General features: G+C 42.4%; 1 protein-coding gene across 4 annotated transcripts in view; it reads right to left on the bottom strand.

Moving 5' to 3' along the window:
* Positions 1 to 25,936, bottom strand: part of LOC110493229 (sodium channel protein type 8 subunit alpha) — a 113,662-nt gene that overhangs the window by 7,402 nt on the left and 80,324 nt on the right. For 3 of the 4 annotated variants that reach the window (XM_036950341.2, XM_090205663.1, XM_036950342.2), the window contains 7 exons: positions 24,077 to 24,194; positions 23,676 to 23,830; positions 18,369 to 18,542; positions 15,489 to 15,611; positions 1,336 to 1,620; positions 834 to 887; positions 512 to 649 (listed from right to left, as the gene is read on the bottom strand). In XM_036950341.2, the coding sequence (XP_036806236.2) occupies positions 512 to 649; positions 834 to 887; positions 1,336 to 1,620; positions 15,489 to 15,611; positions 18,369 to 18,542; positions 23,676 to 23,830; positions 24,077 to 24,194 (1,047 nt within the window). The remainder of the gene's footprint in view (positions 1 to 511; positions 650 to 833; positions 888 to 1,335; positions 1,621 to 15,488; positions 15,612 to 18,368; positions 18,543 to 23,675; positions 23,831 to 24,076; positions 24,195 to 25,936) is intronic. The other variant, XM_090205664.1, reaches the window with a different exon arrangement.

Below are 25,936 nucleotides of genomic sequence, written 5' to 3' on the forward strand. Positions count from 1 at the left end.
GCACGACTGCTACTTTGTTTAGCTTTTATCCTATTGCCTAGTCCCCTTACATAATCTACCGCCATCACTCCAGCATTCCTGCACATTATAAATATGGTATTGGAACTGACTTTTGAAAAATATTTCCTGCATATAGTATGCTTACTTACGTATTTCATAATACCCTTTTTTCTCCCCAATTTCATGGTATTCAAGGACATCCCTGCCGGCCAAACCCTCCCCTAACCCGGACGACGCTGGGGCAATTGTGCGCCGCCCAATGGGTCTCCCGGTCGCGGCCGGCTGCGACAGAGCCTGGATCGAACCAGGATCTCTAGTGGCACAGCCTTAGACCATTGCGCCACTCAGGAGGCCTTCATATTTCTTGTTCTTATTTCATGTATTTTTTTCTAGTAATACATTGTTATTGATTATTGCATTGTTGGGTTTTGAGTTTGCAAGAAAGGCATTTCACTGTACTTGTGCATGTGACATTAAAACTTGAAACTTGAATAAGAAAAATAGGTCTTATCTTTTTCTTTTGCTGGTTAAAGTTGTCAATGATGACACCAATGAAGAGATTGAGGGTAAAGAAAGAGCCAAAGATGATGAAGGCAACAAAGTAGATATACATGTAGATGTTGTCTTCATAGATCGGCTGATCCTCCACCTACAGAGAGCAGGAAAAACACATTCAAGCTCCAAACTCTCCCTCATTACATTCCCCTTTGTGGGTTCAAAAGTCCCTTTCCAAACAAGTTAATAGTGGTAGGTTCTTCTGGAACATGTTACATCTGTTCACACAATACCAACCACCAAACAAAAGGAAGACAAATCTCAAGTGTCAGGCTTACCTTCCGAGAATCAATGGCAGCATACATTATGTCCATCCAGCCTTTAAACGTGGCCTGTGTGAAAGGGGATATATAGAGTTGTGAGAAAAAGGGGGAAAGAAAAGTGAGGAAGAAGAATTAAGGTTAAGCAGAAATAGAGGAAATTAGGATGAGGTGTTGAAAAGGAAGGAGGAAAATTACAAGATGAAGGACATAGAGGTACAGTAGGAAGCCAATGACTGAAAATAATATGATTATTGACTTCTGCAGTCTAAGTACCGTTCAACATTGACCTTCTCCACAGTGGGAGGGGCAAGGGGCCAAAGGAGTGAAAAGTCAGAACATCAATAGTGTCATGAAGCTAGCCCTCTAGCAGAGATGTGACCCCATGGTTTATGGTTTAATTGCATGGTTTAATTCAATCACGTAATCAATCAAATGTTAGGTAATCAATTTCCTAAAATAGCTTGTCATCACATTAAGGAAGTCAGAGACACGACTGTAGGAAAGACCTTGTACTTACCACTTGTAGAAGAGCCAGGTATCCTGCAGCCACATTGTCAAAGTTAATCTTGACATTCTTCCACCTGACCTCACTGTAATTTGCGTTGATTAGTGCAAAGCACTCTGTCTTGTTGTTGACGACGTCCGGTTTAAAGTTCTCCTCTGAGGTCTCGTTGAAGCAGTAGTAATACTTCCCTGCAAACAGGTTGACCCCCATGATACTGAAGATGAGCCAGAAGATGAGGCACACCAGCAGCACATTCATGATGGAGGGGATGGCTCCCACCAAGGCATTCACCACCACCTACACACGGGACCAGGGAAACAGGAGCAGCATGAGATACAACTCACACATATACAGACATACAAACATAAACCCACTCCCTCGCAGTTTGGTTAATCTTGACTATCGCCTTATAGCTTTTTATCTTGACTATTTCCTTATGTGTTGCTACAATATCATATGCAACTGATGTCACCAATGAGGTTAACTTGGACAAAGCACAGTGAATACTGGGATTGAGGTCCCATTTTCGCATAAATCAGGTGTACCTATTTGAAACCTTTAATGTGTATGCAGATAATCCACTCTTTGAAGTAAAGATGCCTGGAAGGACCTTTTGGGGTTTTAAAAACTACCACGCCGAGACATGGCTTATTTCCAGATCGAAAAGGTTCCTCGAGGAACCCCTCAGAAAAGGGTCTTTGAGAAATCCCCGTGTAAATGGTTCAAACCGGAACCTTTTTTTGATCAGAAGGGTTCAATTTTTAACCTTTTAAAAAAATATATTGAAGAGGTGGCAGATTGGAGACGTGGCTTATTGGAGGTGTGGCTTTCAGGTAGTTATTTGTGGTCACCCATTAGAGTAAACGCTATACTTGTTGATCTTGTTAAGTTTGTACTTCAACTTTCATTGTTTTTTGCAACCAGGTGGAGTGGCTGACAGGAGAACTACAGGTGCATCATTGTTAGGATGTGTTAGCCTCCTTTTTCCTTATTTCCTGGTTTTCTCAGTTTTTGTTTCTAGATTGCTTCTACTTACTGGGTAGTCTAGTATAGCAATTGTTTGTTAGTGCTGAGTTCTTAAGTCTGTTAGCTAGCTAGCTGGTTAACCTTCAGTTTGGGCCTGCTAGCAGCTGGCTAACTTGCCCCAGTTGGATACAGTTGGCCAACAAATGTTCTTTCCTTTCTCTTCCTTTTGTCCCCTTTAGCCCTTGTTTAAGTAAATAATTGGTGGCAGCTGTGGTTGTTTGTTAGCCTGCTAGCTTGCTTAGCTGTGGGTGTTGTTGGTTTCAAATCAAAGTTTATTGGTTGCATACACAGATATGCAGATGTTATCACAGGTGCAGTGAAATGCTTGTGTTTCTAGCTCCAACAGTACCTAGCAATAAAAAAAAACAATACACACATAATCCAGATTTTTTTTGTATAGGATGAGCCATGACTAGAATAAAGTATATAAATAAAAAGTGGGTGAAGTGATGTCATTGTACATAGTGTTCAATGACTCTATGTACATCGGGCAGCAGTCTCTAAGGTGCAGGGTAGAGTACCGGGTGGTAGCCGGCTAGAACAGTGACTAAGGTTCAGAGCAGGCTACTGGAAGGAGGCCGGCTAGTGGTAACTGTTTTAACAATCTGATGTCTTAGAGATAGAAGCTGTTTCTCAATCTCTCAGTTCCAGATTTGATGGACCTGTACTGTCTTCCCCTTCTAGATGGTAGCGGGGTGGACAGGCCGTGGCTCGGGTGTCTGAGGTCCAACTTGATCTTCTTGGCCTCTCTGTGAAACTGGATGCTGTAGATGTCCTGTGGGGCAGGTAGCGTGCCCCAGGTCATGCATTGGGCTGACCGCACCACCCTCTGGAGAGCCATGCGATTGTGGAAGGTGCAATTGCCGTACCAGGCTGTGATACAGCCTGACAGGATACTCTCAATGGTGCGTCTATAGATGTTTGAGGGTCTTTGGGGCCAAGTCAAACTTCTGCAGCCTCCTGAGGTTGAAGAGGTGCTGTTGCGCCTTCACCATGCTGTCTGTGTGAAGGGACCGTTTCAGAGGAACTTTAAGTTTTTGATCCTCTCCACTGCGGCCCAGTCAATGTGGATGGGGGCGTGCTCTCTCTGCTGTCTCCTGTAGTCCATGATCAGCTCCTTTGTCTTGTTGATGTTGAGGGAGAGGTTATTTTCCTGGCACGCCTCTGTCCGGGCTCTCACCTCCTCCCTGTAGGCTGTCTCTTAGTTGTTGGTAATCAGGCCTACCACTGTTGTGTCATTAGCAAACTTGATGATTGATTTGGAGATGTGCGGGGCCATGCAGTCATGAGTGAACAGGGAGTACAGGAGGAGGCTGAGCATAGACCCCTGTGGGGTCCCTGTGTTGAGGATCAGTACGGCAGAGGTGTTGTTGCCTACCTTCACCACTTGGGGTCTAGGACCCAGTTGCACAGGGAAAGTTTCAGGCCCAGGGCCCTGAGCTTAGTGATAAGCTTGGAGGGCACTATGGTGTTGAAGGCTGAGCTGTAGGCGATGAACAGCATTCTTAAATATGCATCTCGCTTGTCCAGGCGGGATAGGATGATTGTGTTGTCCGTGGATCTGTTGGGGCGATATGTGAATTGTAGTGGGTCTAGGGTGTCGGGTAAGGTGAAGATTATATGGTCCTTAGCTAGCCTTTCAAAGCACTTCATGATGACAGAAGTTTAGTTTAGCTAAGTTACCGTCACTTTCTTGGGTACGGGAACAATGGTGGACATGTTGAAGCAAGTGGGAACAATAGACTGAGATATGGAGAGATTTAATGTCAGTAAACACTCCAGCCAGCTGGTCTGAACATTCTCTGAGGACATGGGTTGGGATGCCGTCTGAGCCGGCAGCCCTTCGAGGGTTAACACGCTTAAATGACTAACTCACATCGGCCATGGAGAATGAGAGCACACAGTCCTTGTGAGCGTTGGGGCCCGCGTTGGCAGCTCTGTTTTCCTCAAAGCGGGTGAAGAGGGTGTTTAGCTCGTCCGGGAGCGAGGAGTCTGTGTCCACAGCGTGGCTGGTTTTCCCTTTATAATCCATGATTGTCTGGAGTCCCTGCCACTTCTTATGTCTGAGCCGTTGAATTGGGCATCCACTTTGTACCTGTACTGTTGTTTTGCATCTTCGATTGCCTTACGGAGGTCGTAGCTTGTGTGTTTGTACATGTCCATGTTCGGCATTTGATGTTGAGATATTCCAGATCGGGAGAACAAAAGGAGTTGAGTTCCTGTACGTTACCACAATCACGCCAGGAGTTGTTAATCATGAAACAATTCCCCACCGCTTTTCTTTTTCCCCCGGAGTTCTTTCTTCCTATCGGCACGATGGACGGAGAAGCCCACTGGCTGAATGGACGGGGACAATATATATCCAGAGAAAACCATGATTCCGTAAAACAGAGTATGTTACAGTCCCGGATATTTCTCTGGAAGGGGATCCTCGCCCTAAACTCGTCTACTTTATTGTCCACAGATTACACGTTAGCAAGTAATATACTCGTAAGTGGTGGATTGTATGCACGCTGCCTGATTCTGAATAGGGCCCCAATCCTTCTGCATCTGCTCTGGTGGTCCAACTCATTCCAACCCATCTCAATTGGGTTGAGGTCAGGTGATTGTGGAGGCCAGCTAAACTGATGCAGCACTCCATCACATTCCTTCTTGGTCAAATAGCCCTTACACAGCCTGGAGGTATGTTGGGTCATTGTCCTGTTGAAAAACAAATGATTGTCCCACTATGCGCAAACCAGATGGCGTATCGCTGCAGAATGCTCTGGTAGACATGCTGGTTAAGTGTGCCTTGAATTCTAAATAAATCACAGACTGTGTCACCAGCAAATTATCCCCACACCATCACACAACCTCCTCCATGCTTCACGGTGGGAACCACACATACAGAGATCATCCGTTTCCCCACTCTGCGTCTCACAAAGACACGGCGGTTAGAACCAAAAAGTCAAATTTGGACTCATCAGACCAAAGGACAGATTTACACCGGTCTAATGTTCATTGCTCGTGTTTCTTGGTCCAAGCAAGTCTCTTATTATTATTGTTGTCCTTTAGTAGTGGTTTCTTTGCAGCAATTCGACCATGAAGGCTTGATTCACGCAGTCTCCTCTGAACAGTAGATGTTGAGATGTGTCTGTTACTTGAACTTTGTGATGCATTTATTTGGGCTGCAATTTCTTAGGCTGGTAACTCTAATGAACTTATCCTCTGCAGCAGAGGTAACTCTGGGTCTTCCTTTCCTGTGGCGGTCCTCATGAGAGCCAGTTTCATCATGGCGCTTGATGGTTTTTGCAACTGCACATGAAGAAGCATTCAAAATTCTTGACATTTTCCGGAGTAACTTACCTTCATGTCTTAAAGTAAAGATGGACTGCCATTTCTCTTTGTTTATTTAAGCTGTTCTTGCCATAATATGGACTTGGTCTTTTACCAAATAGGGCTATCTGCTATGTCATAGCAAGTAAAATATTTTTGTGACCGAGAATGTTGTTGTTGTTCGGGCTGGCTATATGCAAACGTATTTCTGTGTTTTAAAATACAAGTATTCTAATGAAATAATTTTCTAACAAGTATTTTGTTGTTTATTTTGACACATGGATCTTAATGGTATTTTGTAATTGTATTTTGTCATTTTTACCCTTTCCTAATCAGGGCCAACTGAAGTTATGTAGTAAGTATGGAGAGCAGGGGCACCTAGATGAGATTTGCCAGCAGGTGGTGTGCAGGGGACTGGGCCACTCCTTTTTGGAGTACCAGTATCACAGAACGTGCGATCTCTGTGAAGGTGACCCATCTCTATAGAAATGGCCCCCAAGCAGCCCCCGTATTACGAGTACTGTGCAGGGGTTGGTCATTGTTGAGGATGTGGTGAAGGTGCAGGTAAGGAAACGGAGGCAGGGAGTGCAGCAGTTAGTGTGCTGATTAAAGGGGAAGAGATGGAAGTTTCAAATTCCTGCCAGTTTCACTTTCCCGCCACTGGAGCCAATTGGCTCTCCGGCTGGGGGCACACCCTGAGGAGGGGAAGAGGAGGTAGGAGACTCCCCCTCCCCCATTGCAGTCCTGCCAGACAGCCCAGGAATGTGCAGTGGTAGCAGTAATGGCAGTGAAAGTTCAGCATTTGACTGTGATTAAGACTGATAGTGAAGCGATGTTGAACAAGTCCACCAAGAGTTCCAAACTCTCCGACCTCAAGCAGACAGAGAAAAACTAACCCAAAAGGTTGATTGAGGTCCTGGAAGGTGGACGCTTCACCCCTCCTTTTCTCTGATTGCAATTCGTAATGTATTGTTACCATTTGTTATGTGTGATTTCTCTCTCTTTTCTGTGTTTGAAGCCATTGCAGGAAAAGAAGCTGGTGATACAGATCCTGGTTCCACCTGATTTTCGGGGCAGTGCGGAGTGGCATGCGGCACACTCTGGGACTGGGCTCCAAGCTTTGTTGTTGGGGTATGGGAATGGGCATCGCCTGACAGCAGCCAGAGCCAAACCCAACACTAAACCTCGAAAATGTATTGTTGCCATTTATGTGTGATTTCTCAATTTTTTCTGTCTGAATCCCTGCACCTCTCTGATTCAGAGGGGTTAAATGCGGAAGACACATTTCAGTTGAGCAACTGACTAGGTATCCCATTTCAGGCAAAGAAGCAGATGGAGGTCAGACCCTCAGGCAGCACTGTACTTTGATAACCAGAGTATTGGCTGTTGAATGTGTGTTCTCACATGTGGATTGTCTATGGCTCATTTATCATCTACTGCACAGAGTTGTGAGTTAAAGGTTTCATTTCCCCAACATCTTGCGCAGTTTGGTCTGTTCTGCTTGGCCGAGCCAGTGCCAAGGTCCATCCTGGCGATACAGGCTGCAGTGACCCGAGGATGGGATGTCGCACATGCACACACGGTCCTGGCGACTTGAACAGACTGGTTGTGCCGAAGCGCCTGGGGAGAGGCTTTTGGAACAACAGGATTATATATATATTTTTTAAGGACCCATCCCAACCCTCACAACTGATCTTTATTAACTTTAATTGCTTTCAAAATGGTTAATTATGTATATTTAGTTCCTGAAAGTTTTTGACATTTGCTGACAGTTTATTTATGATATATGATGTAATGTGAAAATGTAAACAAGTCCCAACATTTTTTCTTAATAACATTGGTGATTACATAAAGCAATAAAGTGGTAACTACTTCAACTTCAGGATTTGCATAGGCTCTTAAGGGACCTCTCTAAGCCTAATTGATGTTACAAAACTGTCAATGCTCCACCTTAACATGTGATGACAATAGAACAGATTAATTGGCATTACATACACTCTAACGGGTTGTCTAAAAATATCTATCTGAAAGCCATGCCCCTCAGCCATGCCTCTGGTTCAGGGTTCCTTTAGGAACTCTTTGCTACATTGAAACATTAAAGGTTCTTCCAAGAACCCCTCAAATAACCAAAGGTGCAAATATGAACCATTGACTAGCAATGGTTTCTTGAGGAACTCCATGGTTCTTTGAGGATCTCCAGGGTTCCTCGAGTCCACCAATTCTAAGAGAGTAGGCCTATCCACATATCTCAGTCATAGAACGTCTGGCCAATCTGTCACAAAAGCAGTACAATGGAAAGCAGCTGACACTTCCACTTCTCCCCAAACCATGCCCTTATCTTCCCCCCGTCATACACAGATAAGCGGTGGCGGTATCAGCAGTAGCACACAGTGTAATGCTCTGGCGATGTACATTTGATGTTTTAATGCAGGACATCCAGAAGCTCTTAGAGGGCTGAGCTGAGCCTGGCATGCACAGTCATACAGGCTCATTTACAGAGCCATGTTCCCACCTTGACAAGACAGTGAGAGTGGACTTTGCTGAAGGTTTCCCTCAGAATGTGTATTGATTATGGCAAATGACCTCAATAACTACACCTATTTAGTTACCTTGATGAGTAGATTAGGGAGTTAACCTCACTAAATGGCATCATAATAATGTGATGATGGACCTGGTTCCCTCTTCATAACAAGGCCTTCGAGATGTTATACAGTGCCTTGCGAAAGTATTCGGCCCCCTTGAACTTTGCGACCTTTTGACACATTTCAGGCTTCAAACATAAAGATATAAAACTGTATTTTTTTGTGAAGAATCAACAACAAGTGGGACACAATCATGAAGTGGAACAACATTTATTGGATATTTCAAACTTTTTTAACAAATCAAAAACTGAAAAATTGGGCGTGCAAAATTATTCAGCCCCTTTACTTTCAGTGCAGCAAACTCTCTCCAGAAGTTCAGTGAGGATCTCGGAATGATCCAATGTTGACCTAAATGACTAATGATGATAAATACAATCCACCTGTGTGTAATCAAGTCTCCGTATAAATGCACCTGCACTGTGATAGTCTCAGAGGTCCGTTAAAAGCGCAGAGAGCATCATGAAGAACAAGGAACACACCAGGCAGGTCCGAGATACTGTTGTGAATAAGTTTAAAGCCGGATTTGGATACCAAAAGATTTCCCAAGCTTTAAACATCCCAAGGAGCACTGTGCAAGCGATAATATTGAAATGGAAGGAGTATCAGACCACTGCAAATCTACCAAGACCTGGCCGTCCCTCTAAACTTTCAGCTCATACAAGGAGAAGACTGATCAGAGATGCAGCCAAGAGGACCATGATCACTCTGGATGAACTGCAGAGATCTACAGCTGAGGTGGGAGACTCTGTCCATAGGACAACAATCAGTCGTATATTGCACAAATCTGGCCTTTATGGAAGAGTGGCAAGAAAGCCATTTCTTAAAGATATCCATAAAAAGTGTCGTTTAAAGTTTGCCACAAGCCACCTGGGAGACACACCAAACATGTGGAAGAAGGTGCTCTGGTCAGATGAAACCAAAATTGAACTTTTTGGCAACAATGCAAAACGTTATGTTTGGCGTAAAAGCAACACAGCTGAACACACCATCCCCACTGTCAAACATGGTGGTGGCAGCATCATGGTTTGGGCCTGCTTTTCTTCAGCAGGGACAGGGAAGATGGTTAAAATTGATGGGAAGATGGATGGAGCCAAATACAGGACCATTCTGGAAGAAAACCTGATGGAGTCTGCAAAAGACCTGAGACTGGGACGGAGATTTGTCTTCCAACAAGACAATGATCCAAAACATAAAGCAAAATCTACAATGGAATGGTTCAAAAATAAACATATCCAGGTGTTAGAATGGCCAAGTCAAAGTCCAGACCTGAATCCAATCGAGAATCTGTGGAAAGAACTGAAAACTGCTGTTCACAAATGCTGTCCATCCAACCTCACTGAGCTCGAGCTGTTTTGCAAGGAGGAATGGGGAAAAAATTCAGTCTCTCGATGTGCAAAACTGATAGAGACATACCCCAAGCGACTTACAGCTGTAATCGCAGCAAAAGGTGGCGCTACAAAGTATTAACTTAAGAGGGCTGAATAATTTTGCACGCCCAATTTTTCAGTTTTTGATTTGTTAAAAAAGTTTGAAATATCCAATAAATGTCGTTCCACTTCATGATTGTGTCCCACTTGTTGTTGATTCTTCACAAAAAAATACAGTTTTATATCTTTATGTTTGAAGCCTGAAATGTGGCAAAAGGTCGCAAAGTTCAAGGGGGCCGAATACTTTCGCAAGGCACTGTAAGTATACCTTATCATTAAGTGAGTGTAAAAAAATTAAATAAACTACTACTATTGTCAGTGGTTGTTGTTCTGTTTTTCTATTATTGCCGACTGCTGTTGCCAAGAAGGGAAACATGGTTCTCTGGTGTATGTGTATTACATGCATGTTACATGGAGTAAATGTTTCAGACATTATCAGTCAAATAATAGCAGAATGATCCTGTATTATGGAGGTTTAGGGCTCTATTCAGTCTGTATCGCTGAAGATTTACAGATTGCAGGATAGAAATTAAAAGGTAATTTCCGATTGATACGACATATGCAGCGTTTACCGCAAATGGAACGGCAGGGACTGTGAGGGGACACACACACGCACACTAACACACAAATACATTTTTATTCGTATTGTTTGTCATTTTTGTTGTTGTATTGTTTGCGTATCATTGTATTTTCTATTTGTCTGACTGTCCTTGTCTATCAGTGTATCAGTGTTTTGTTACTTGTAATGTTTTGTATTTTTGGTGGACCCCTGGAAGAGTAGCTGCTGCTTCTGCAAAAGCTAATGGGGATCCAAATCAACAAATCAACAAATAATGCAGTTTCCGCTAATGCGCATGTTGCCTTTAAATTTAAATCACGCTGTAACGCAGAACTTCCGGGATACGGTTTGAATAGAGACTATAAAACTTAGAAGTTGACATCAAGGGACATGAATAAGAGTTGCGTTTCTAGGGCTTGGCTTCACATTGTTATGTACAGATGGTTAACGCTGAGATATATATACAAACGTATGTGGACACACTTTCGAATGAGTGGATTTGGCTATTTCAGCCACACCCGTTGCTGGCAGGTGTATAAAATCGAGCACACAGCCATGCAATCTCCATAGACAAACATTGAAGAGCTGAAGAGCTCAGTGAAGTGCTCAGTGACTTTCAATGTGGCACCATCATAGGATGCTACCTTTCCAACAAGTCAGTTTGTCAAATTTAGGCTTGCTAGAGCTGCCCCGGACAACTTTAAGTGCTTTTATTGTGAAGTGGAGACGTCTAGGTGCAACAGCGGCTCAGCAGCGAAATGGTATGCCACACAAGCTCACGGAACAGGACCGCCTAGTGCTGAAGCGCGTAGCACGTGAAATAGTCTCTCCTCGGTTGCAACACTCCCTACAGTTCCAAACTGCCTCTGGAAGTAACATCAGCACAAGAACTGTTTGTCAGGAGCTTCATGAAATGGGTTTCCATGGCCGAGCAGCCACACACAAGCCTAAGACCACCATGTGCAATTCCAAGCGTCAGCTGGAGTGGTGTAAAGCTCACCGCCATTGGACTCTTGAGCAGAGGAAACGCGTTCTCTGGCGTGATGAATCACACTTCGCCATGTGGCAGTCGTTATCTGCCCCAATGTATAGTGCCAACTGTAAAGTTTGGTGGAGGAGGAATAATGGTTTGGGGCTGTTTTTCATGGTTCAGCCTCCTTAGTTGCAGTGAAGGGAAATCTTAACGCTACAGAATACAATGACATTCTAGACGATTCTGTGCTCCAACCTTGTGGCAACAGTTTGGGGAAGGCCCTTTCCTGTATGACATTGCCCCTGTGCACAAAGCGAGTCCATACAGAAATGGTTTGTTGAGATCGGTGTGAAAGAACTTGACTCGCCTGCACAGAGCCCTGACCTCAACCCCATCAAACACCAACATTTCAAAGAATAACAACCAGTACTGGTAAAATCCAACACAGGAAATTGACTGATGAAACTAAGTGAAGTTCAAAACCAATAACAAACTGCGGCATATTAAGCTGTGAGAAATGTTACTATGAGTCTCACTTGGTGTAGGTGTCTCACGTGCCAAGGCTTCAACAAATAAGCCCTGCCCAATGGCTCGGCTTACACATTCAGTTTTCTATAATAGTGCTCACTAGAAACGGGTACAAGCAAACATGCCCACATTGGCACGATGTGGGCCCAATGCCGGCTAAAATATTGGTCCCATGTAGGCTGCCCAAATTGAGCCGATGAGCTCCAAATTGGCCCCAATGAAGGTGGCCCCAATTATTTATTATTTATTTATTAAAATCAAATTTATTTACTTACATATAAATTGTATAATTTTCCAACCTTAAAGGTATTTAGCAAACATGTTCCATTGTTGACAACCAAGTTGTTACTTTCATACATATTCATCTTACTAGAAAATCTGATATGTTCTTCATATGCCCCATGCACTTACATATTTTTTTCTTTAATGACTTATTATTTTAAAGACTTTTTCACATGACTTATTATGAGCATCACACAACGCACCCTTTAAACTGGAACAACACTCTCAGTTACGGTTTCACAAAAATAACTGTTTGCAAGCCACGCCCACAAATATTCAAATATTCCTCCTCGTATATGTTATGAAGAAGCTGGTGTGGGCTAGCCCATGCTGGACTTAGTGTGGGCAGGCCCATGTTGGGCTGCTGTGGGTCAGCCATCACCAAACCAACACAGGCTATTCCACACCAGCTACTTCATAATAAAGAGGCAGGGGCTCATTCAAATATTTGTGGGCATGGTGTGCACAAGGGCTGGTATGGGCTTGGTGTGGGAAAGCCCATGCTGGGCTGGTGTGGGTTTGTTGTGGGTAAGCCTATGTTAGGTTGGTGTAGGCTGTTCTGTGTTGTGTTGATGTGGACTTGGTGTGGGCTAGCCTGTGTTAGGTTGGTGTAGGATAGCCTGTATTTGGCTGTGTGGGATTGGTGTGGGCTAGCCTGGGTTGGGCTGGTGATGGCTAGCCCATGCCAGCAAAGATAGTTTAGTATGAATAACCCCAGAAACTGCTTCTGCAATATAAATCCCTGATCATACTTGTAGGCGATGTCATGGCGACGTTAGCTAGCTAAGCTCATGTGCTGAAACAAGTCATTGGGTCTAACAGTCGTGTCGCACCGTGCAGGCCGTGAATGTGCAGGCCGTGAATGTGCAGGCCGTGAATGTGCAGGCCGTGAATGTGCAGGCCGTGAATGTGCAGGCCGTGAAATCAAAGACACTCCGATATGAAGTTGTTTTTGATCAAAGTTAAAACATGTTCAGCTACTGTAATACTTTTTTAGAATTCAAAAAAATTCACAACTAAGGTCACATTTTTCACTTTTCTCATTGACATCCCAAACCCCGGTCTGGTCTGTCAAAATATCGTCCTGTTGGGAGTCTGGGTTTGAAAACTCTGTGATGTTGGACTGGTGTGGGATTCATGTGGGCTAGCCTTTGTTGGGTTGGTGATGGCTAGCCCGTGTTGGGCTGGTGTGGGCTTGGTGTGGGCTAGCCCGTGCTGAATACCACATGGGGCCAATGGGGTCAGGTTTTCTGGGGTGATTCTTGTAAGTCGTGTGTTACATCGGAAGGTTAGAGTGAGACACGTGAAACAGTAGTTAACGGAACAGGGTACAGGGAGGATCTCTTGCTTGAAAGCCCTCGATAGTAGAAGTGAAGGCTCTAAATTAAGTACAATAGCTTGCCAATTTCAGTTAAAAAATGACGTACCATTCATATGGGATGAGTGATTTTATTCTCCAGTTTTCTTTCACAAGTTCTACATCTCTACTCTGTTTTGACATTGTGATGAGGCAGCTTTGAAACATATTGCCATTTTACCAATTAACATTTTATCATTACAATTAACCTGAAATTCCTTTCAATCCATATTTTAGATAATCATTGCTTTCTTAATATATCAGTTGCACCTTCCTATTTTGCAACAAAGCCTCCTTCACTCATGCTGCCAAACTTACCCTTGCAAAACTGACTATCCTACCAATCCTTGACTTCGGCGATGTCATTTACAAATTAGCCTCCAACACTCTACTCAGGAAATTGGATGCAGTCTATCACAGTGCCATCCGTTTTGTCACCAAAGCCCCATATACTACCCACCACTGCGACCTGTATGCTCTCGTTGGCTGGTCCTCGCTACATATTTGTCGCCAAACCCACTGGCTCCAGGTCATCTATGTCTTTGCTATGTATAGCTCCGCCTTATCAAATTGCAAAAATCACTGAAGTTTAAGCATCAGCTGTCAGAGCAGCTTACCAATCGCTGCAGCTGTACACAGCCCATCTGTATATAGCCCATCCATCGAACCAACTACCTACCTCATCCCCATATTTGTTTTAGTTTTTCTGCTCTTTTGCACACCAGTATTTCTACTTGCACATCCTCATCTGCACATATATCACTCCAGTGTAAATTGCTAAATTGTAATTACTTCGCCACTATTGGCCTATTTATTGCCTTACCTCCTTACTAAATTTGCACACTGTATACAGATTTTCCTATTGTGTAATTGACTGTACGTTTCTCTATCCCATGTGTAACTCTGTGTTGTTGTTTTTGTCGCACTGCTATGCTTTATCTTGGCCAAGTCGCAGTTGTAAATGAGAACTTGTTCTCAACTGGCCTACCTGGTTAAATAAAGGTGACTTTGTTTTTTTTTTAAACATGACTTTCTGAAATGATAACGTTTCATGCAAATTTCCATCCACAGTTTCCATCCACAGTTTTTCTGCGAGTAAAGTCATACCGTATAAAAGAAAAATCATGAAGGCTATGATAGAAACAGGAAGTTTTGGTACAATTTTATAAATGCCTAGAGATAATTTGTTTGTTTGACATGGTGGGATCGTTTTGTGTCGGTAAAATCTATTATGTGAGAAATGGCAGTGGAAAAGCCTTTATGAGCAAATATTGATATAATCGAAATAAACTTGTATCCCTTTGAAACTAAGAAGTTTTTCTTAAAATGTCATCATACCTTTTCTTTATATCTCAAAGGCATTGTCTATTGCTGGTGCCAAAACTTGTATTTCCGCCAAACGACCTAGAAATGATTTCAGTAAAGTTCTGCCTAAGGCTTAGTATGAAACGTGGCCGTAATGCTGAGGCAGCTTTGGCATGCACTGCTCTCTTGATGGTTGCTAGCCAGTGCGTGTTAACCATCCTCATGCCAGTTATAAACTTTGCAAGGCATGCCACTTTGTCCATCTCTTCGCATCTCTCACCACTAAGCATGCACTGTTTTCTTAACCACAACTAGATGGATCCATAAATAATTACTGTGGGAATAATTATCACTGAATGACAACGAAAATATTGGAATAAAGTCGGATAATGCAATTGAAGGCATGTAGGCCTATCAAATTGTTGCTTACTGAAACTCCCAAAGTTATCCAATCCTTGTAATAAATTTGAAGCAATTACCTACCCACGTGTGGTCAACTAGATGGTAATTTCAGCACCGTTTTGTTTGGGACAGCGCCATTGCGCTGAGACAAGTGTGGGGATTCATTTTTGATTTTCCTGAATCTCCACTTGGACATTGGTTTGGCTACAATTAGGCTGGGAAAGTGTTAGCTAAGTTGAGGTGAGTGCTGTCCATGATCATCTTGTCTAGTTCATTATAGCATGCATTGGTGCTGTAACTGTTGAATGGTCATGCAGAAGGACCAGCTGCCTGGTGTTTTAGATCTTACCCTCATCCCTTCAAAACGAGACAGGGCCCTAAGGGGCCTCAATGCCCTCAATGTCCGTAGTGATTTAACGGGCCCTAGATCGGAGTAGCCCATCGCATTAGCTATAAGAGTGATTATAGACACCTATACAGAGAGAGAGAGAGAGAGTAAGAGAGAAGGAAGAGAGAGGGTCCAAACAGTTAGAAAGGGTAACAGAGAGATAGACCCTACTGGACCAATTTTGTTTGTTGTTTTGGTTTAGTTTATAACGCAGGTGAAGCTTGAAAATAAGCTCTACAGTATACCTGGCTAGCAACGTTTGGTAGACAGAGAAAGAGGAGGAAAATAAGGGGAGAGAAAAAGAGGTAGCAGAATTAAACAAATGGGAAATTTGAGAGGAGAAATGCGTTCACAAAAATTCACAAGACACACAGTAAATGTACAATATTCACACAATTCACAAAGTACCAGTTGAGTATAAGAATGGAGATGGGAGCCAGGAGGGTGAGGACGGTAGTGGGGACGAGTAGGAGAGAGGACAACCTGTGAAGGGAGAGTCCCGAGACAAAAACACAATAATCTTACCCTGGCCCCTCAACACATCCAAGCCAAGTCCCTCTCGTCTGCAGTACAACACCCCTTTTAATTTTAAGAGAGACACGGTTATAGGTACCTGCGAGAGAAGGTACAGGTTGAATGTGCACATCCCTGAGCCATCTTATACTCACATTTCATTCTATTCTAGACCACAAGTTGAACTGATGACGGAGCCATAGCCTACATAAGGTGACCCAAGGGACCAAAGATGTGGTTTGACACAGTAGTAGAGTAGTTACAGGACAGAGAGGCACAGAGACCACAGGACACCATGCCTGTTAGAAAACTTGAGCTCCCTTCCCCTCTGTCTCCCATGACCATCCACGATAACGTGATACTGGCAGGGGGCGATTTGGGTCAAGGGACAACATATTATACTGCCTTTATTCCTCATCAAATGGCAGAGGACTCTGGACTGTTATATGGGCATTGAGAAACAGGGGACAGTTTCATTCAAAGGGATTTGCAAATATGTCTAAAACATACTTAGAGTCTACCAATGACAAATACTATACTTTATCACAGCTCTGAAGGGACAGACTTCTTCTCTTCTGGGAACTGTTGACAAAGGCTGTGTTTGAGAAAGAGCTGATCTTTTGGTTTCACTCATTCATGAAAATGTACAACAGATATATATATACATAATGTATTGAGTACTACCGATGAAACTACGCTATTCTAAACCATGGGTTTCTTTTTCACAAAGGGGTAGATTTAATATTAAAATGATCTCTATCGTATATACACACAGCCTTTGTCCATGTCTGTCCCCTGGCTTTTCTAATGGCACGCTAAAGCTTCCACTGTCCTCTCGGCTACTACACTGGCGTTGCTCTTTGGGGTGATGGTCACCTTCAGCCTCTGTCTGCTTGGCGCCCCCTGTAGTAAAGGCGGGGAGTGGCCGCCATGCCTCCCTCCTCTGGCTGTGCAAATAGATACTGAGGAGAGAGACCTGAGTAACCCACAATGCACAGGCAGGCGCACACACACAAACAAACACAAACACACACACACACTCCCACAAAACTGAGCACAGACATTAACACATACTTAAACCATCAGGAATGAGAACACATTAGTTGATAATGGAGTTTAAGACTCAGAAGTCATGACTTGACTTACCATCCATCCATCACATTACCCAACCCAACACATCCAACAGGACAGGTCAAGTGCAAAATATAACTTTACATTTGCTCTTCCAGAGACAGGAGAAGATACAGACACCACAGCCTTCGATACACAACAGTAGAACAATGTTACTGGGCAAAGCAACAATGGATGAAACCCCCCACTTTGCAACACCAGAACCGAAGAGAGCTTGTATGGCATTGTGATGTGTCCCATGTGGACAGTGTAACATTTTTCTTTCGATTTTTCTTTAAGGATAAATGTCAAAAATTGTTGACGGTCCCCGCCATCCCATTTATCGTCCTGCCTTTCACCCCCTACCACTACTATCACCTATGTGCAAATGGTAGTTCCCCTTGGTTGTTTACATAGTAAAGTGCTATTGTAAACCACATTGTTGACTCACTGCTAATACCACACCTCCCATCTCAGGCTGTAATATTCCATATTACAGCAGTTCACTCACAGCAATGACAAGATAGGTCAACTCCACAGCAACAGATAACACACTAGCCCATAGAGTTAGTTAAACAGGGTAGAGAGATACAACACGAAAGGCCATAATATCAATGAATGATGCCAGGCCTTTCAACATTGCAGCTGGAGGGTAAGAATAGCATTACATTAAATTAAATCCACTTAAAAGATTGGTTAAATGTTGTTGACAAAGCAGTCGAATTGGCAAATGTTTGAGTTATGTACTATACAGAGTATATTTATGGGAAGAAGGGAGAGTTTTGTTATGCCTGCTAAATGTTCGATGTCAACAGGTAATGATTTGATGTCATGTCCATACCCAGCATCTGCAATCAGTGCTAAATGGTCACACTGCAGCATTATCATTTGAGATATTCAAGTCCCTTATTATCAAAGTTGTCTAAGATCAGGAACAAAGAGTCATCTGGTTACAGCTACAGTGTGCTTGAAGGGAAACAGTATCCAACTTGGGAAGAGGAGAGAAAAGCTCATCAACTCTCATAAAACGAAGACTGACAGAGAGAGAAGCAAGAGACATAAAATACATAGCCAGAGAACAAGAACATGAAGACAAAGCAAGAGAGATAAAAATAGATTAAAAGAGAGACCAGCACAAAATAATAAAGGATGGAAAGATGGAGGAAATCATAAAAGGAGGCAAGAAGTAACATAGAGTCAGTTGGATAAGTTACTTACATCCACAATGAAGAAGTCCAGCCAACACCAGGCGTTGGTGAAGTATTTGACCCAGCCATAGGCCACCCATTTGAGCACCATCTCCAGAATGAAGATATAGGTGAACACGCTGTCTGCGTACTCCAGGATAATCTTAATGGTCTTCCTCTTATTTATGTACACATCCTCAAAGGCCTGGGGGAGGGGAAAACAGAACAGCAGCAGGTTAACAACACTGCCGTGACTGGATGTCTTGTCTTATGATTAGGCCTCAGAGTTTTTCCTGTTATGTGAAAAACTCATGACCCTCTCTATGGTTAAAGGTGCTATAGATAGTTTTGGCATTTGCTTTTCCTGTTGAAATATGAATTCTCTGAAAACTACAGTATATAGTGTTAAAGGTGCAATTGGTCAAATTGGCAAAGACCATCCTGTTTCAGGCCTCCAAAAAGTGTTATGCTGTCTTTTTTATCTACTATATTATTTTCTCTACAGAAACCTGATTGCATCTAAAGTCTTGGGATTCAACTGTGCTAACAGTAATACTGCCCTATGTTCATGGCAAACGTTGTGAATTTAGTTGTTCTCTCTCATACGACAATGTATTGAAGTATTCACAGCCCTAAGTCAATTCATCTTAGAATCACCTTTGGCAGTGATTACAGCTGTGAGTCTTTCTGGGTAAGTCTCTAAGAGCTTTGCACACCTGGATTGTACAATTGTACCCATTATTCTTTTCAGAATTCTTCAAGCTCTGTCAAATTAGCTGTTGATCATTGCAAGACAATAATGTTCTGGTCTTGCCATAGATTTTCAAGCAGGTTTAAGTCAAAACTGTAACTTGGGACACTCAGGAAGTCCAAAAAATTGAGAGTGGTACTTAGGAATGTGTTGTGTTGGATTTGCCTCAAACATAACACTCTGTGTTCAGGACACAAAGTTGATTGCGTTACCACATTTTTTGCAGTATTACTTTAGTGCCTTGTTTTAAACAGGACACGTTTTGGAATATTTTTTCTGTACAGGCTTCCTTCTCTTTGCTCTGTCAGTTAAGTTAGTATTGTGGAGTAATACAATGTTGTTGATCCATCCTCAGTTTTCTCCTATCACAGCCATTAAACTCTGTAACTGTTATAAAGTCACCATTGGCCTAATGGTGAAATCCCTGAGCGGTTTCCTTCCTCTCCGGCAACTGAGTTAGGAAGGACGCCTGTATCTTTGTAGTGACTGGGTATAATGATACACTATCCAAAGGTTAATTAATAACTTCACCATGCTCAAAGGGATATTCAATGTCTACTTTTACATTTTTGACCCATTTACCAATAGGTGCCCTTTTTTGCGAGGCATTACGTCTCTGATCTTTGTGGTTGAAACTGTGTTTGAAATTCACTGCTCGACTGAGGGACCTTACATATAATTGTATGTGTGGGGTACATAACAAAGGAGTTGAATACTTATTGACTCATGACAGTTCAGCTTTTCATTTTTTATTCATTTATAAAAATTCAGAAAAACATCATTCCACTTTGACACTATGGGGTATTGTGCGTAGGTCAGTGACAAAAACATCTACATTTAATTTTAAAATCAGGCTATAACACAACAAAATGTGGAAAAAGTAAATGGAAGTGAAAACTTTAATTCAGAAAATATTCACACCCTTTTCCACATTTTGTTGTATTGAGATTTTGTGTCACTGGTCTACACACAATACAGCATAATGTCAAAGTGGAATAATGGTTTTATAAATGCTTACAAATTAACTAAAAATGAAAATCTGAAATGTCTTGATTCAATAAGTATTCAACCCCTTTGTTATGGCAAACCTATATAAGTGAAGGAGTAAAAATGTGCTTAACACGTAACATAATAAGTTGCATGGACTCACTCTGTGCGCAATAATAGTGTTTAACATGATTTTTGAATGACTACGAAATCTCTCTACCCAACACATACAATTATCTTCAAGGTCCCTCAATTAAGCAGTGAATTTCAAACACAGATTCAACCACAAAGACCAGGAAGGTTTACCAATGCCTCGCAAAGAAGGGCACCTATTGGTAGATGGGTAAAAATAATTCAAATCAGACATTGAATATCCCATTGAGCTTGGTTAAGTTATTAATGAACCTTTGAATGGTGTGTCAATACACCCAGTTACTACAAAGATACAGGTGTCCTTCAGTTGTCGGAGAGGAAGCAAACCACTCAGGAATGTCACCATGAGGCCAATGGTGACTTAAAATCAGTTACAGAGTTTAATGGCTGTGATAGGAGAAGACTGAGGATGGATCAACAACATTGTAGCTACTCCACAATATTAACCTAAATAACAGAGCGAAAAGAAGAAAGCAGGTACAGAATACAAATATTCTAAAATATGCATCCTGTTTGCAATAAGGCACTAAAGTAAAAATAAGTAAAAAAAATATTGTCAAAGAAATGTAATGTACAGTACAGTGCCTTGCGAAAGTATTCGGCCCCCTTGAACTTTGCGACCTTTTGCCACATTTCAGGCTTCGAGCACAAAGATATAAAACTGTATTTTTTGGGGAAGAATCAACAACAAGTGGGACACAATCATGAAGTGGAACGACATTTATTGGATATTTCAAACTTTTTTAACAAATCCAAAACTGAAAAATTGGGCGTGCAAAATTATTCAGCCCCCTTAAGTTAATACCTTTTGCTGCGATTACAGCTGTAAGTCGCTTGGGGTATGTCTTTATCAGTTTTGCACATCGAGAGACTGACATTTTTTCCCATTCCTCCTTGCAAAACAGCTCGAGCTCAGTGAGGTTGGATGGAGAGCATTTGTGAACAGCAGTTTTCAGTTCTTTCCACAGATTCTCGATTGGATTCAGGTCTGGACTTTGACTTGGCCATTCTAACACCTGGATATGTTTATTTTTGAACCATTCCATTGTAGATTTTGCTTTATGTTTTGGATCATTGTCTTGTTGGAACACAAATCTCCATCCCAGTCTCAGGTCTTTTGCAGACTCCATCAGGTTTTCTTCCAGAATGGTCCTGTATTTGGCTCCATCTATCTATCTTCCCAATTTTAACCATCTTCCCTGTCCCTGCTGAAGAAAAGCAGGCCCAAACCATGATGCTGCCACCACCATGTTTGACAGTGGGGATGGTGTGTTCAGCTGTGTTGCTTTTACGCCAAACATAACGTTTTGCATTGTTGCCAAAAAGTTTAATTTTGGTTTCATCTGACCAGAGCACCTTCTTCCACATGTTTGGTGTGTCTCCCAGGTGGCTTGTGGCAAACTTTAAACTACACTTTTTATGGATATCTTTAAGAAATGGCTTTCTTCTTGCCACTCTTCCATAAAGGCCAGATTTGTGCAATATACGACTGATTGTTGTCCTATGGACAGAGTCTCCCACCTCAGCTGTAGATCTCTGCAGTTCATCCAGAGTGATCATGGGCCTCTTGGCTGCATCTCTGATCAGTCTTCCCCTTGTATGAGCTGAAAGTTTAGAGGGACGGCCAGGTCTTGGTAGATTTGCAGTGGTCTGATACTCCTTCCATTTCAATATTATCGCTTGCACAGTGCTCCTTGGGATGTTTAAAGCTTGGGAAATCTTTTTGTATCCAAATCCGGCTTTAAACTTCTTCACAACAGTATCTCGGACCTACCTGGTGTGTTCCTTGTTCTTCATGATGCTCGCTGCGCTTTTAACGGACCTCTGAGACTATCACAGTGCAGGTGCATTTATACGGAGACTTGATTACACACAGGTGGATTGTATTTATCATCATTAGTCATTTAGGTCAACATTGGATCATTCAGAGATCCTCACTGAACTTCTGGAGAGAGTTTGCTGCACTGAAAGTAAAGGGGCTGAATAATTTTGCACGTCCAATTTTTCAGTTTTTTATTTGTTAAAAAAGTTTGAAATATCCAATAAATGTCGTTCCACTTCATGATTGTGTCCCACTTGTTGTTGATTCTTCACAAAAAATACAGTTTTATATCTTTATGTTTGAAGCCTGAAATGTGGCAAAAGGTCGCAAAGTTCAAGGGGGCCGAATACTTTCGCAAGGCACTGTATGTCCTGAATACTAACCGTTATGTTTGGGGCAAATCCAACACATCACTGAGTACCTCTCTTCACATTTTCAAGCATGGTTGTGGCTGCATCATGTAATGGGTATGCTTGTCATCAGCAAAGACTAGGGAGGTTTTTTTAAATAAAAATAAACTTAATAGAGCTAAGCACAGGGAAAATTCTAGAGGAAGAACTGGTTCAGTCTGCTTTACAACAGACACTGGGAGACCCATTTACCTTTCAGCAGTACAATAACCTTCAACACAAGGCCAAATGTACACTGGAGTTGCTAACCAAGACGACATTGAATGTTCCTGAGTGGCCTAGTTACAGTTTTGACATAAATCTGCTTGAAAACTTGACAAAGCTTGAAAAAAAAAATGGGGGAAAAAATGAAAATATGGTACAATCCAGGTGTGCAAAACTCAAATAGACTTACCCAGATAGACTCACAGCTGTAATCACTGCCGAAGGTGATTCCAACATGCATTGACTCAGGGGGTTGAATACCCATGTAATCAAGATATATTACTGTTTTATTTTTCATAATATTTTTACTAATGTTAGGGGGGGGGGGGGAATCACTTTGACATTACAGAGTATTTTGTTTAGATCGTTGTCCAAAAAATGACAACTAAATACATTTTAATCCCACCTTGTAACACAACAAATGTGTAAAAAATCAAGGGGTGTGAATACTTTCTGAAGGCACTGTAAGCATTCTGAATCACCATTGTGCTACAGTCCCCCATAAAGCTGAAAACTAAGCTGGATCCCTTTGCTTAAAAGGTTAATGCATTACAGAACTTTGCTGCTCATTAGCAAGAATCATGTCACAAACAGTCGTAGACAGGTAAAAGGCATGATGGGGGAATAAAATATTAATCTATTTAATGATTAAATTTCAGTACATTCTGTCGGAACTGATACGGTTTACTGTAAGACAGTACTTAATGGTGCAGTATGAGCTAAACTGTTAGTCTGTGTGTTTTGGTTTTTACCAGAAGTCCACACAAGGATAGTAAAACAAATGGAGACATTTCACAAGTCCACCCAAAGAAAAAAGCTATTTTAGGCTTAGGGGTTAGGTTTAGGGCTAGGGTTAGAATTAGGGTTAGGTTTAGGAGTTAGGGTTAGGTTTAGGTTAAGGATTAGGGTTATATTTAGGGTTAGGAAAAATACGATTTTGAATGGGAATCAATTGTTAAGTCCCCACAAGGATAGTAAAACAAATGTGTGTGTGTGTGTGTGCATTCTTACCAACGCCCCGCTACTGAGAAGGATCATGAAGATGATGACGGTCTCAAACCAGTTGTGCTCCACAATCAGGTAGCTTGTCTTTCTCAGGAACCACCAGTGCTTCCCCCAGCCATGATCGATGGGCAAGTACAAAAACGTATACTTGGCAACACATTCTGGATAAGAGGGCACACACACTCACTGTTACTGACACAGTCAAATACATTTAGGACATGTACACACTATTGACTACACATGCACACGTCCATAAAATGGCCTTATTATGCCATACAAACTGAAGATGAGTACAGACACTCACCAACCCACACTTGCCATGGCCCACAATGAAATCAGTTAGTATAAATGCTAAGTGCTATTGTGGCCAGACTGAGGCCTGTGTCTCTCTGTGGCTTCTTAGTTACCATCTGTCCAGCAGGCGTCTGGGTCCAGGAACTCCTCCACAACCTCCACCACCACCACTTCCTCCACGTCAGGCTTGATGTCTATGGTGCTGCCCTCTGAAGAGCTAGTGTCATCCAGCTGAGACAGACAACAGGAGAGAGGGTCAGACTCCTAACATCACAGAACATTCTGTGGTGTTATGAGCTAGTATGTACAAAGATACTGCACAGTGGTACCCACTGCCTACAAAAGCATCCACTAGTCACCTACTCACCCTTTCTGTGGATACCTCAAAGGCATCATGATTTAAGGGCCACGTAACCTAACCAGGAAAAGCTGTGTGTCTCAGCTGGAGGTTAGATGTTACATGTTGTCTGCATTTTTAACACATTCTCTTACATTCCGACCATGGATGTGTGGGTAACCTTGTCTATTTTCCTTAAAGTGAGTATTATTAATAGCAACATTGACCAGTTTGTCATTAACCTTGGCTGCTGAGTGATTACATTATTAGGGCTGGTCAATGATAAATGTGCATACGCAGAATTGACAGTGATGCATGATTTGTTGCTAGGTATCTTTATGTAAATAGACTAGAGCATTAGATCCAGTGGTTAAACCTTTTACTCAATGCCCAGGATTGAGTAAAAAAACACATACGACACTCAAGAAGGTAATTGATATGGTAAACATGTTAATAAAAGTGAGGTGGAGGAAGGATCATAGGCCGGGGCTTTTTAATTCATGTCTCACGGTAAAGATACTCACAGACTCTCAGAAAAAATGCTTATTCTTAAATACAACAGTCGAACCACAAACGACGACCATTAACAAAGTATTATTTGATATGATTACAGTGAAACGGTTATGGAGAGATGATTCAACACATAGTTCTATGAAAGGCATAAAATGTAAATGTATTGAGGCTGATCTCAAACAGCATGTTCAGGTAGAGATGTTTAAACAGACATATGCCTTGTCTAGCCAACCTAATAAATCATCTCAAAGCTGAACAATAAGTCAAGGTGAACCAGGACAAATGCACGCACGCACGCGCACACGCACAGAGCTAATCCAATTTACAGATGAATGACGCTTCACTTTAGAATCCTGGATAGTCAGCAGAAAGACTGTGCTTTTCTCTCTTACTCTCATACACACTCTCTCTCTCCCCCTCTCTCGTGCTCTCTTTCTCCAGTATCACAAACAGCCAGACAGATCCCTGACTGTCTGACAGGGGCTCTGTGTCCATCCAACCGCTGCAGGGCTGGGCTGTGACAGGCTTAGATGCAGGATAGCCAGCCTTGTGGTTGGTGGAGACAGGTAGCGGAGAAGACTGGAATCTGGTACAGGTATTAGAGCTGCTGCATGACTTCCCTCTGCAAACCAGGTCAAGGTGACCCAAGCATCAGAGCTCCCCAACATATCCACATACTGTACAAGTGAGGAGGACCTTTCCCACACGTTGACATACACAAAGCAGTGTCCATCTGTCTGTCTGTCTGTCAGTCTGCAGAGCCAGTGGTACTGCCATGTTTAAACAAATGTTCTGAAACGTCAGGTCATCTGAAGGTCTCCTGTGTTCGCCCCTCTGTGTTCACCGCTCTATATTCACTGCTCAGTCCAGTGTTGATGAGTGGATTAAAAAACATGGCATACACACACACACACACACACACACACACACGCACACACACACACACACACACACACACAAATGCACTTTAAGCCATTACATCATCTACTACATTAGGACTGCAATCTCAAGAGCCTCAGCATGTTCAGAACGTATTCACACCCCTTGACTTTTTCCACATTGTGTTGTGTTACAGCCTGAATTTAAAAAGGCTACAATTGAGATCATACCCCATAATGTCAAA

The sequence above is a fragment of the Oncorhynchus mykiss genome, chromosome 17 (assembly GCF_057628025.1).
Source record: "Oncorhynchus mykiss isolate SJ-2025 chromosome 17, ASM5762802v1, whole genome shotgun sequence".
NCBI lineage: Eukaryota > Metazoa > Chordata > Actinopteri > Salmoniformes > Salmonidae > Oncorhynchus > Oncorhynchus mykiss.